This window comes from Cydia strobilella, chromosome 1 (assembly GCF_947568885.1).
Source record: "Cydia strobilella chromosome 1, ilCydStro3.1, whole genome shotgun sequence".
NCBI lineage: Eukaryota > Metazoa > Arthropoda > Insecta > Lepidoptera > Tortricidae > Cydia > Cydia strobilella.
This window is the reverse complement of record NC_086041.1, coordinates 5,163,445-5,178,107: the sequence shown is the minus strand read 5'-3', so window position 1 is coordinate 5,178,107 and position 14,663 is coordinate 5,163,445. Positions and strand designations below refer to the sequence as shown.

At 38.4% G+C, this 14,663-nt stretch overlaps 1 protein-coding gene across 1 annotated transcript in view; it reads right to left on the bottom strand.

Annotated features, from left to right (window-relative positions):
* LOC134754059 (trithorax group protein osa) overlaps positions 1 to 14,663 on the bottom strand; it is a 135,408-nt gene that overhangs the window by 29,850 nt on the left and 90,895 nt on the right. Inside the window, exon 5 of the mRNA XM_063690158.1 lies at positions 173 to 302. Coding sequence (XP_063546228.1) covers positions 173 to 302 — 130 coding nt within the window. The remainder of the gene's footprint in view (positions 1 to 172; positions 303 to 14,663) is intronic.

Sequence of the window (14,663 nt, the reverse complement as noted above, 5' to 3'; positions counted from 1 at the left end):
GTATTTATTGTACGCATTAAACTGCGAGGGAGTGCATTCTCCCGTTAGTGTTACTGTTATTTTGTTTTAAATTGAAGTCTTGTAAGTGTAGTTTTGTAAGTGTTACTAATAAAATGTGTCTTGGTTACATGAAATAAATGTATTGAATTGAATTAAAGTAGGTAACACTCACCGACAGCCGGTGACATGGAGCGGGATCCGCTGGAGCCGGTGGGGCTGGGCGTCGGCCTCAGGTGCGGCGTCGAAGCGCGCCCCGCGCCTCCGCTGCCGCCCGAGTCATTGCTGTTCTGACCGGTCAGATCCTGGAACAATTAAACGACATGTCATTATAAATTATTTCGATTCTGTGGTTTGTTCATTGCTTAAGCCTAATAAATGGGTCATTACATATGTCAACGAACAGCTACTATTGCAGCTGCTGAAAGGGTATTAGATCCCGTGTCGCTACGCGAATATATATGCTTTGAAAATGTTTAAAAACAAGTGTACAGAGCTTTTCAGAAACTTTTTAAAGATATAAATATGAATGACTGTAAGTCCGTTTAAAAACATCTATATAAACGTAATATTTTCATAGGAATTAGATGTTTTAGTGCCTCTTCCACCCTCTGGCGCTTGCTTGAAGTCAGTATAGAATTAGGTCAGACGGATTATACTCTATTGATTCGTAGACAGAGTTATTTATGCAAAAGTAACTTCTCAACCGATTTTAACCAGCAATAATTTGATTAAGAAAGCCCACGTACAATGGTAATACTTATAATGGAGACATTGTCATTTCAATATAGCATTGATATCAAAATGTGAGATGTTTTGGTAGGTATTCATCCATTCGGAATAATCCACCTGGAATGACCTGGATGCACTAAATACAAATGCATTGTCTGTCTCTACTCTTAGTTGTTACATCTGAATTGTGTGTGCTGCTCCGTACCTCAAAAGGAAAACAGCCTATTTTCTCCGAACCTACTCGACCAATTAGGTTGAAATTTGGTATACTGTAACGTGAACAAATGAATTTTTTAATACGGGGGGCGTTTTTGGGGGGTAAATGAGAAAAAATAAAGTTTTTCAAACTATATGGTGTTACATATCAAATGAAAGAGCTCATTGTGAGAATCTCAAATGTATATTTTTTATAATTTAGATCAAACAGTTTAGAAGTTATTCAAGAAAATAGGCAAAAAATTACCATCCCCCCCCCCCCCCCTTTATCTCCGAAACTACTGGGTCAAAAATTTTGAAAAAAATACACAAAATAGATCTTTACCTATAGATTACAGGAAAACCTATTAGAAATGTGCAGTCAAGCGTGAGTCGGACTTAATTACTTAGTTTGTGATCCGACCCCTACGGGTTTTTTAAAGACATTTCAAATAAAAAATACATTGTTTAAATTGTGTAAAGTACGGAACCCTTGGAACGCGAGTCCGACTCGCACTTGGCCGGTTTTTTTATATTTGCATACTGCTAAATTGCCTCAGAAGTCCTAAAATAGCAAGAAGTCTGTTGTAGTCCTTACCTAAAGCAAAATAAATAATTATTTCGGTGTTTATATAATCTTACTTTTTTTTTATTACTTTAAGGACTGTGTGTATCGTTTATTATAAACACAGATAAAACCTGTTGACATGTGTATTATTTTGTATTACTATGTTCTAAAGGTTTGATCTGAGGGTATTTTTAAGCCCTATCTGATATAAGGTTTTAAATTATTTTTATTTTAGGGACTTTGTGATGCTTTCAATATCGCTTAGCAAATACATTTCGGACAAGCCTATCGAGCTTAATTTGAGACTATTTCACCGACTCCTTGGTACGATTTAAAGAAACAAAAGGTTAATAGGCTGCCATAACTTGTTATCTAAGTGTCCTCTTCATGATTGCTCAATTGAGCAGCTGCGGAAAGTGCGGAATAATTGTAGTGAATTTTTATTTTTACATAAAAACGATTTTTCACCCCACGTTTTGGATTCCCTTCAATTACTGATGCAAGCGAAATCAGAGAGACAGCCAAATTAACGGACATTAATGGCGTTGAACCATCAATAGAGCGGGTCGATAAAAACGCTCCATGATAGTTATACCTATTGGATGTCAAAGTCGGAGTTGTCGTAAGTAACATGCGGAACATGCCATATTCTGCCAAAAGGCCACCATGCACAGATCCAAAACTTTTTTTTAACTAAAAGAAATGATTAGACTATGCCCAGATGTTTCGCTTTACGAATCATATGTAATTGCGGTTCTCATTTTTTTGTGTAATATCGTTTTGTTCCCAATCGTTATTATTACGCGGGAGAATTAAGTAAATTGTGTCTAAACCATATGCTTTACGTCGAGCTCCCAGGAGGAAATGTGTACCTTATTAAAGCACTAATTAAACAAGTGTATTTTTTTAATAAAAATGTAATACCAATAAAAACGGTTAAGTAAAGTTGTATTTATAACAAACGATACAGTCCTTATTATAAAGAGTCGCCGTATTCAGCTCGTGTCATTCATTCCACAATTCCCTTCTTCCCAAAAACATGTTTATTGCAAAATATTTTTGTCAATGTCACCTTTATGTGTTAGTCTCAATTGTTAAGTACTAAGCATATGAAGTTCTTAAACGTGCTAAAGCGCTTCCAAAAGGCTTCACAGTAAAGCCACTTATGTCTGAGTCAACGGACACACCCAGTATCTAGACGGCGGCATGTACTTAAGAGCCCGTTAACGATTTTGGAGCAAAAATTTAAAATTGATAGATTTAGTAGTTGAAATTATACACGTTTTGTTACGTAATATCTAAATAACAACAATTGGTTTCTATTAGCACTTCTTCTCAGCTTGCCTTTTGATAATGAGGTCTAAAGGGGCAGTTATTAAAAATTCATCAAAAAATTATGGTGGTTAATTTTTATACATAATGATGTATAAGACCAGTTTCAGCACATGTTGTAGATTGTTTAAGTATCAAAATTACGTTGAAATTAAGTCGATTCTCAGAGAAATTGTCACTTGTTTCGAAGTAATTTCTGGAGACAATTGATTTCCTCTAACTTTCATTTACACTACTTCAAAGTCATAATAACAAAAATGTAGTCTGAAGTGATTATTTTTCTTGCTTTTGCATAGCATTATAAGATAGTAAACGCAATGTTCTGTTGGATCAGACTGTAACATTAAATGCTACAGTGGGATTATTTTACACCAAAAAGGTATTTAACTCTGTACACGCAGTGACATGAAATTTTAGTGTGGAAGTGAAAATGTGGCTCCTAGAAAACCAATTAATTTTGTGTAAATTATTATTTATTATTATTATTACGAGCCTATTGTGTCCCACTGCTGGGCAAAGGCCTCCCCCCTCTTCTTCCACTCCTCCCGGTTTTGAGCTACATCTGGCCAGTCGCTCAAAAAGGAGTCCAAGTTATCCCGCCATCGCCGACGAGGTCTGCCGGATCCCCGGTTTGACTCATGGGGCACCCACTCTGTGGTTATTTTGGCCCACAAGTCATTCGGCATGCGGCAGACATGACCAGCCCAGTCCCACTTTAACTTGTCCGCTTTCCGAGCTACATCTATTGGTAGAAGAGCCGGCAGTAAAGTTTCGAACCAACGTGATACCGCGATGAGATGCACAATGGTTTCCCATAAAACTGATGCTAAGTCCGAATTTGATAGTCTGCCACGGCGGAACTGGCCGAAAGTACAAAAAAAATAGCCACTTCCGGTGCGAAAAAGGGGGGTCATTTAACCCATCTGATACTGCAATAAAAGCTATGGCATCAGTTAGAAATTTACTGGTAGATACAGAAAAGCGAAATCTGCCAGTATGATTCCTGCCGGAAGTGCTTGGCATACGCTCTCAAAGGTGACCATCGGGACCCCTAAATTAACCCATCTGAGACCAGCACGAAACCAATTCCAGTCGGTAGATATGAACCTTCTCTTCAGGAATATATAAGTCTGCCAGGGCGCTTTCAGCCGAAACACCTTGACATACGAGATTATGTGAGCAACATCCGTGGAACCCGTATTTTGGAATTGTACAGATTACAGTCATTTTAATTATTGCAGGCTTATGATTTATTACCTAATGCTTATATTTGTATATTTTTATGCGATTAATAACATATATTTCAAATTTATTAATATACACAATATAATTTGGGCATTAATTTAATACCTGCTTACGGCTTTGTACTTCTTTGTTTGCCTTATAAAGGTGCTAACAAATTAGCTACCGATATCTTTACAGTTGATAGTACTCGGCTCCTGAAGTATATGTAAGTATGAAACATTATAGGTTTTATGATGTTATTTTGAGAAAATTGGAAAACAAATTTGCTTTGTAAAAAAAACTCTGTTAATGAGATAATTAAATGAGACCTCATTGAACAGATTCTAAAACCTCTTTTAAATATAAAACTTAACTGGCCACTTCACGCTGATAAATCAAATGACACGTTGACAATGACATTTAAGACAAACAAGCAGTTAAATACATGATGATTATTTTTTAGATAGAATTATAGTTTATTTATTTTGTTCGGTAAATAAAATAAAAATTATGAGAAACTTTCTTAATTTCTATTAAAAGTTAATTGTTCTAGTGTAAAGTACCAACCATCTCGTAAAATTTCTGTAGCTAATTTGTTAGCACCTTATATATAAATAATACAATAATTTCAAATTACAATATCCTTTATTTACCAAAATGAACAAAATTATTATTATTACATACTTATTGTAAACGGGTGTAAAAAGACAGGATTTTCAACGTCAAGGACGATTTTTACCAATAATCCAAATATGAACATTTTAAATTATTTTTAGGGGTCCGTACCCAAAGGGTAAAAACGGGACCCTATTACTAAAACTCCAATAAATTATATTCTGTTTTTTATTCCGTAATCCGTAGACTAAAATGACATTTCATGTGGTACTAAGAAATGTCATGTCTTACATATGAAACGTCATTTTAGTCTACGGAATAAAAAAACAGACCTTAGTTATCTCAATTTGTAGTGTTATAAAACAACACCCTGAATGTTAAACTACGTCAGTTTTGCATCAACGTCAAGAAATGTAGGGGAGAGGTGGGCATGACGGGATACTTAATGTTTCAAGTCCAATAAAACTGAAAATGCTATTTTTTTTAAGTTTTTGTTATTTTTATTTTTATCTTTGGTAATCAGTCTTTCATAATCAACACTTACTAGGAACTCTCTAGTTAGATAATTAAATTAAAAATAAATTAAAATGGCCAAAAGTGCCTTCTCTCCATCTTGCCCCCCAAGTATGGTAAGATGGGGAACCCCTACGGGACAAGATAAGAATGATTCATATAAATATTATATTTAGGGCCTAAACAAAACTTAAATTTTTGGCTTTTGGGTCCATCGTCCGATAACTTCTCACGAACTGTTTTACTTTTATTTCTTAAGTCGTCTGAGAGACCGAAAATGTGTTTACAGCTAACATGTACCCCATCTTCCCTTGTTAATTTTATTGTGTTGGGTTAATTTTACTGTTTGTAAAAATTGACATGTAAAAGTTCCCCTGTGGCCTATTTGCTGAATAAATGTTTGATGTTGATATTGATGTTGAAGAATAAATAAATTCAAATCCGCAATTCTTCATCAGTTTATCACTTTAAAACTACGGCCGTCAAGATGTACCCCATCTTGCCTCATGTGCCTAATGAAATTCGAAAGTTTTTTGTAAAATAAACCGTACTTGAAACCAAACAAGTCCTTAGCTGTTGGCGTGATTGCTGGGCCATAGGAATAAATTAACAGTATATATGTGCTGGTGATAATAAGGAAACAAACGCAAACCAAATAAAACACAAAAACCGGCCAAGTGCGAGTCGGACTCGCGCACGTAAGGTTCCGTACCATAATACCATTACGCAAAAAATGGCAAAAAAGTCACGTTTGTTGTATGGGAACCCCACTTAAATATTTATTTTATTATGTTTTTAGAATCATTTATTCATCAATTGTGCATTACAGGTAATGAATACAGGTGTTATAAACAATTAGTTTTCGTTTGTTATAACGGCAACAGAAATACATCATCTGCGAAAATTTCATCTGTCTAGCTATCACGGTTGATGAGATACAGCCTGGTGACAGACGGACAGACAGACAGAAAGCGGAGTCTTAGTTATAGGGTCCCGTTTTTACCCTTTGGGTACGGAATCCTAAAAATAACAAGGAATATGGCAAAAACAGTTTTTTTGCAAATAAATAATTAACGACACCATTTGTCTAGCCGGTCACTGTGCGAACTGATTGCTATGATGGCGACGCATCGTCATGCGTTAACGGGATTCTGATGGTTGGTCAGTCGTGTCGCTACCCCGTCTTACTCGTCTTGCCCCTCTCTCCCCTACATAAGATAGTGATTAGATACACCAAATAGGTGAAAAAACGCCTCAAGCGTAAAAGAAACCACCAAAAATCATTTTATGTCGCTTTAAAAGCCTGATTTAGCTATGAATACTAATACCCCCTTATTCGTAAAACTTTACGAGCCTGAATTAGTTAAATTATGTTTTATCCTTTTCTTACAAATACATAAGTCAAAATGACAGACAAAGACAAACGATTCATATAGCTAATTCAATGACTATTAATCATATTAATCACATTATTTAATTTATTTTAACTTAATTTATTATAAATATGTGTTATTAATAACGTAATAATATACAAATATAAGCATAGAGTAATAAATTAATAAGCCTGCAGTATTTGAAATGTCCGTAATATGTACAATTCCAAAATACGGGTTATACGGGTACCACGGATGTTGCACCACATAATCTCGTATGTCAAGGTGTTTCGGCTGAAAGCGCCCTGGCAGACTTATATATTCCTGAAGAGAAGGTTCATATCTACCGACTGGAATTGGTTTCATGCTGGTATCAGATGGGTTAATTTAGGGGTCCTGATGGTCACCTTTGAGAGCGTATGCCAAGCACTTCCGGCAGGAATCATACTGGCAGATTTTGCTTTTCTGTATCTACCAGTAAATTTCTAACTGATGCCATAGCTTTTATTGCAGTATCAGATGGGTTAAATGACCCCCCCTTTTTCGCACCGGAAGTGGCTATTTTTTTTGTACTTTCGGCTAGTTCCGCCGTGGCAGACTATCAAATTCGGACTTAGCATCAGTTTTATGGGAAACCATTGTGCATCTCATCGCGGTATCACGTTGGTTCGAAACTTTACTGCCGGCTCTCCAACCATATTATTTGGGTTTTAGAGCGCAGCGTGGTGTTCCGGATGCGATCCCCGAGTTGTATTGTATGTATTATTATTTATGTATATGTATGTATTATTTCATATTTTGCTCAATTGCCAAAAACTAGTCTAATTTAATGTTTAACATATTAAAATTCATGTATTTTAAGTAGTTTAATAGTTAAAATAGATTATTCAATAGTGCCACACAAATACAAAAAAAAAGTGATTGACCCAATTATACAAAATGATGTATAAGAACAGTTTCAGCACATGTTGTAGATTGTTTAAGTATCAAAATTACATTGAAATTAAGTCGATTCTCAGAGAAATTGTCACTTGTTTTGAAGTAATTTCTGGAGACAATTGATTTCGTCTAACTTTCATTTACACTACTTCAAAGTCATAATAACAAAAATGTAGTCTGTAAAAGGTCGAGTACAGGATATGTGTAATACAAAATTACTATTTTTAGCCGTAAAAAACTTTACGAAATATACAAATAAGAGCGACAAAATCAGTGCTTTACGCGCGTTTACCTAAACGCCCGTCAGAAAAAAAAAATCATTACTAATTTAGTGAATAGTGAGTCTGTTTTCAAAAAATTGATCTGTAAAACGGCAAGATGAGAAGACGTGCTAATAGAAACCAGTATTTGTTATTTCTATAACGTATCAAAAGGTGTACAATTTCAGCGACTAAGTAGTAGTAGTAGTAGTAAACTCTTTATTGTACAAATATACATATACTACACAGACTAAATCTATCAATTTTACATTTTTGCGACTAAAATCGATAACGGGCTCTTAACGCGATAGAAGCTATCAAGCGCGATTATTCTTCCGACTTCCCACTTCAAGTCAGCGCGAAAGACCGAGTGAAATAATAATCGCAGTCCGCTACAATCAACTCTTGAAGAGTCTCGATGAACCTTTTTGTAAATGTGTTAATTTATCAAAAGCTACGTCAACTTAAGTCAGTAAAACCTACTGTGGCGGGCGATATCAAACTGATGGAAAAATTTGATGAGATTATTTAACCGAACCCCACTCGAAGCCACTGCGGGGAGTGGACGGGACTGAGCGACATACAACTTACATCATCCGCTACAGTCATTCCTGGTGGAAGGAAGTAGATTTCCCTAGGTCTGCATTTTTGGTGGCAAGGGAGTCGGTGGTGGATCCACGATGGCAATGTAAACGCGTACAAATTGTATTTGTATAAAATATTCTAGATAAGTATCGATCAAGGCGCCAAAGCAAAAATAAAAGCACCAAACAAGGTCTACTGAAGGTCTAAGAAAAATGCTTGTAGGGTCATAACCCTACAAGCATTTTTCTTCAGATTTTTTGGAACCCTTCTTAAAATAAAATATTGTTGCGGGTGAGTGTACGCACAAGTTATTCCATCCGCATAAAATATGAATAATATAACTGAACCATTTAACCATATTCGGAAAGTTGTTTACGACGGCAACCCGCTCCATTAAGTCAAATTAAACTTCAGAAGGGTAATAATTAGCATACATAAACAGTAAAGGTAGGAAGTTGCCTTGACACTGCAACCTCGGCATCGGCAGTTAGCCCACAACGGCAGTCCGTGTCAATAGAGCACGGGCACTTGCGGTAACCGCACAATAAAACAACGCGCGGAATCCCGCAAATGCAAACAATGCCTGTGCCCACAGGTCCAAATAAAAACAAGACAGGCTGGCTCGACGGAGGCGTTGTCTTTGCGGATCATTTTCCTGAGCTGGCCATAAGGGTTCTGAGGTTTTGCAACTCTTATCCTAAATCTTTTCGCATGTGCTTTTGAGTTTTGATAAGGCTTGTGTTGTGTCATTTATATCTTGACTTGGTTTGTTTTATAGATTCAAGTTATAAACCAAAACGGGTGTAGCTATATTAGTTTGCTAAGGATAATAAGTGATTTTGGTATATTCAGTCCAAGTGGCATGGCAGTAAACTGTCAAGAACGAGCGCAACTGAACTGGGAAGTTAAAACGAAGTAATATTATTTGTCGGCTCTACTTGTCCGTTGGAAGCGAGCGAGCGAAGGAGGCGCACGAGTAAGTCGACCCCACGCCGCCTGCGAGAGGCTCCGGCCGGTGTCGATCAGTCCGGTCCCAGGGGCGCGGGCGGGCGCGGGGCGAGGAGGGAGGGGCCGCGATAACCGCGCCGATGTTTTTGCCGTGCTCCGACCGGCTCGCTCGCTCGGCGCTCCAGCGCGTTCTTCATTTCGTACAGAGTCCATTATCTCTCTTGGCGTCCCGCTCGCACCCGCGGCGAGTCGTCGCGCCTCGCCGCACCCGGCCGCTGTTTTATTGCCGGCCGACGATTTTAACGTGCGCTCGCAACGTCCGCCGGAGTACAAAAGTTTTTATGGAAATTTCATTCCAAACGCGCCTCGCTCGCTCGGCTGCTCGCTCGGGAACGTCAATATAAAAGCACGATAACGAACGGACGAGTCAATTAATTATTATTGTTGGGAGCTGTCGGGACGTGCTGGCCTAATACCTCGGCCACATACTCGACGAGTGGCATAGGAAGTAGGCAGAGACGCCGCCATACTTCCCGTCACTACTTCATACCACTCGTCGAGTAGGCCGAGGTATAATTCTTTGCTTTAAGTATGCAACTTGGTTTATTTACATACCTAAATGCATTAAGGTAAATTGGTATAGAAGCCAGACGAATGGCTGGACTCAAACATTTCGAGAGAACAGTTTTGCTTTATCATTTAAAAGCTGCACAAGAACAAACAAGCAAAACGATTGAACAACGCAACGTTAACCCGACTCCTAAAAAACCTCCTCTTTCAATACAGGGATACAGGGTTAGATCACTGTTCTTTTTGGCTTTAGCCATCGTGAATTTCAAAGAAAAAAGCAGTTCGCATTGTCGATTTTAGTGAAGTAAAAACAATTTTTCACCTCAGCAGCTCGAACACTTGTACTTTGCTACTTAAACACAGTGAGCAAAATCTAATTTTACTCATTGCCAACTTTCTCAACTAGTGCAACTGTCACGTTCTTTACGGATTACGGATGTACTCATCGCCCACACTGTTAACTGTCCATCGGTAGACGTTTATGGTGGTGGCGGTGGATAATTTTCAGAAAGCTATAGAATGAACTAGGTGCTCAGGTGTTTCTGTTGTGTTACACAAGATATAGGATTATGATATGGATAAGAACCATATTCACACTGGCACAGTGGCGGCGGCGGCCGGCGGCAATGTGTTATACTGAATGTCTTCTTTTCTTTACAATTTACTGGCAGTGGTAGTACGGTAGCGCCGTACGAGTGAGCTTCGATAGCTTTATTATATACGCATCATTATTTCATCCTAGGACTCGTTTTAATTTAGCACGGTTGAATAGATTTCCAACTCGGAACTAGTCTTAAGCTCTCTGATGCAGAGAATTTGATAAAAAAATTAATTTAGATTAATTTCTGGAAGATGAAAGGCCTGCAGCTATCAATAGTATTTTTAGTCCATCGATAATATGTATTACTATATATTATATCGCAAATAAAATGTATAACTTACCAACAATTTACAAATAGTGATCGTCTTATAACAAGAGCATATTATCTTTTTTAAGTTAAAAGTTAACTAGAAGAAAATAAACCACTTAACTTTTATGTTTATTATCAAAGCAAGTGTAAGAATGATAGTGGCATAGTTTATTTGGTTACGTTGCGTCTTACCATAGAGTAACTTATACTAGAGCAGTACTGTCATAGTAAATTTTGTAACCCCAGTAAATTCACTGCCATCTGTCGACACACTTTAAAACTAAAAATAAATATTTATAAAAATACGATAAAATGTATTTAAATATGGATAAATGTTTTTTTTTATTTGCATTAATTATTTTTATGATTTTGACCCATGTTCTTTCACTGATATGCGTTAAAATTATAAATAACAAACGAAACCGTCAACGCCCTCTATACGAGTGTAGGCTAAAACTAGTGGCGCCCTCTGATCGAGAATCAAATTTTCGTGATTTTCGTGGCACGTTTTTTCCTTAGACTGTATCCATCTATTACGGAGTTATATCTATCTTTGGTCTTACGTAAGCGAACAACTCGCGAACGCGAAGCGAAGCGGTGCGGTGCGGCGAGCCCACGGCGTTCGCGTTCGTAACGAGATCGCCCACGTACACACTTCTATATGTAGGTATCGAAGGATTGATTCACCCCGCACCGCATCGCTTCGCTTCGCGTTCGCGTGTAGTTCGCCTACGTCGTACGTTGCGTCAGAAAGCTCTGCTCCTGAAGAGCAACCTGACCAACATGGAATGAACATAGCAATTATGTATAAAAAAAAGGGTTCTGTTCCTCTATTTTTTTTAGGGTTCCGTACCCAAAGGGTAAAAACGGGACCCTATTACTAAGACTCCGCTGTCCGTCTGTCTGTCCGTCTGTCACCAGGCTGTATCTCGTGATCTGTGATAGCTAGACAGCTGAAATTTTTCACAGATGATGTATTTCGGTTGCCGCTATAACAACAAATACTAAAAACAGAATAAAATAGAGATTTAGTGGGGCTCCCATACAACAAACGTGATTTTTGACCGAAGTTAAGCAACGTCGGGCGGGGTTAGTACTTGGATGGGTGACCGTTTTTATAGTTAATGGTACGGAGCCCTTCGTGTGTGAGTCCGACTCGCACTTGGCCGGTTTTTGTAAGTACCTATGCTTCGAACTCAGAGGAACCTCTGAATCAAGAAACAATACACATCTATCAACAAAGCCGGAAATAGTGTCCAAGTCAGTCGTCAACTAATCCAACGGCAATCAGCTGTGCGGCTCGGGCGTGTTCTGTGATGTATCGGCACAAACGACATCGGCTTAAATTCGTCGACCGAATGCACTTGGCCCAAATCCCGACGCAAATAAACACCGAACGCTCCTGTAGTACGTCTACCGCACAATGTGCCCGCAGTAAATAGAAGCACGCGGAGCTCTACATAGTACATGGATCTAAGGCTATGTGCAGCGGAACCAGGCGACGACAATCACGAATTTCGCCATTGATCTTTGAGCGAAAGTTGGAACCCGTTGTGCAATATATTTACGTGTTACGTTGTTCTGTTGAGTCTGTTTGGTTTGGACTATTTTATAGTAACTACACTAACTACTCGCACTAATTCTGCGATTAAGAGCTATTGCAGCAATTAATAACTTAACGGCACATGCGCGCTGGTGCCAATAAGAGCAAATCTTCTGAAACTGTGTAGTTAAGTAGTATTAATGGGTCCTAACCATCTAGCCCAAGATTAAAAGTACCTATTAAAACCGAAGACTAAAGACTCTTGTCCGGATTGTCGGTAACACTTAACTTGGGTGCACTTTAGAGGAAACACATGGCAGGACGAACAAAAGGGACGTTTAAAAAGCGGTTAGCTAGGTCAGTGGCATGCATCACAGGCAAGTTATAAATAGACGTTGATGGTCGGACTCATCGAAATAACCGCACATCCCCTACGTAGTGCCGCGGCTGCAACGGCTGATGGTTACAAGCTTGCGGCTATTTGTAGTCATTTTTCTGTTGAAATGTTTGGTTACCGTTTTTATCACGCTGTTATGGTATATGCCTAATTATGTTTAAAGAGAATAGAGAGTACTCTTTGTGAAATTTTACATTTTTCGCAAGATTAAGTACTAAGCAACACTTGACTGACCACTGGTAAACCATTTTCGAATTAAGGCAAGTTCTGTGAACAATGATTATTATTGTGTTGCTGTTTATATTAATGTACGAGTTGGAACCCAGCGACGTGTTGTCGCGACACCTCACCAAAATAAACAGTACCATTTACCAGACGGTAAGCGATTAGAGCGCTCAGAAGTAGGTGCATCGGTGTCATTCAAGAAATGGCGAGATTAATCAGAGTAAATGCGTTCCAAGATCATTGATTCATTGAAGAGTTCGTCGACCGGCGTGTGAAAATGTAGCCTCGTAAATAAATAATTCACAAGGCTAGTGTTCTCGGGTGGGCACGTGGCGGCAGCACGTGTAGTAGGTTCGTAAACATTTACATTACATAACCGGCCGTCATTGACGACCGCGCTATCGAGAGCGAAATGCCAAGTCTTGCGAACTATCTGCACTGCGTCTGCCGCTGCACCAACTAGCCTAATCGACGAACGCGCTCGAGGTATTGACACAAGTTCGCCCGTGGGAGTCGTTAGTCATTATGACACTACATTATTTCCTTGTGACAATACTAAAACCTATAAGTCTTACACAATTCATAAATGCGCAATGAGAACAAGGGAAATGAACAGAAGCCGTCCTCAGGTAGAACTTTATAAGGCCTTATAACACAGCTTACACAGCTAAAGAACTAGTAACATGAACATGCAGAACATGCCATCACAGCATGAAATAATAGTGACGCAATGTGAGCTGCTTTAAAATTTCCTAATATCTCCTGCCATCTAAGCTACAACAATTTTCATGAAATGAAAGAAAGTTTACACAGAGTAACCCGATATTAAGATAAAAGCATGAAATTTAAAGCAAACTTCAAAATTTCTCGCTTGCATTACAGAGGGAAATACGAGCGTTCAAGAAGATGAGAAGGGCCTTGATTGACTTGGAAATGAAAGCCAAACATTTTCTTTTGTTGTTTTTGAAATTTGTTTATTTCAATCTATCTAAACTTTAGTTTGTAAAGTAATACATAATACAGGGGGTTGAGACCTTCTAGTAGGTGTTGTAGTGTACACCTGTATCAGAAAGCCTCATTGTGCGCGCTTCGGGCGGCTCGCTGCGACCGGGTTACAGATAGGTACAGAACGTCGGTGAACTGACGTGTCTATAAATGCACCTACCAAATAATAGTGATCATATGGTTCGTGTACTTTGCCACGTGTTGGGGGGACTAAAGGTCGCCTCCCCAGTCGAGTCGCTCACCCATTTTCTTTCAACCTCACCCACCACTCGACTAGCCTATTAAAATTTCAAGCCGCTGCGTTATAAGAAGGTATTCCTAAAAACACTCGCGCAGTTGCACTGAAGCCTGATTAGAAACGAAGCAATTAAATACATAACGTTTATGTAAAACCTTGTTTGAAACAAATTTCAAAGTAACTTACTAATCGGAAAACAGACGTCGTAACTTTTTCAATACATTAAAAAAGGAATTAGGTACATATCTAATACACTATGACCTCTTTGATTTTACAAGTGTACTAAGCATTTGAGTGGAGCTGTTTTTAATAACGGTCACTAATTATGGAAAATAAACACCCAGTCGATTTGATTAATTACTCCCTCGATCTAATCCATTTGGACTTGAATAACAACAAATCTTTATCGCCGTCAGATTACTAAAGCGAGTAATTAACGACAGTAAAGGTAGACTATAAAAAGTCTGACAAGTCCGAGTTTACGGGTGTATGC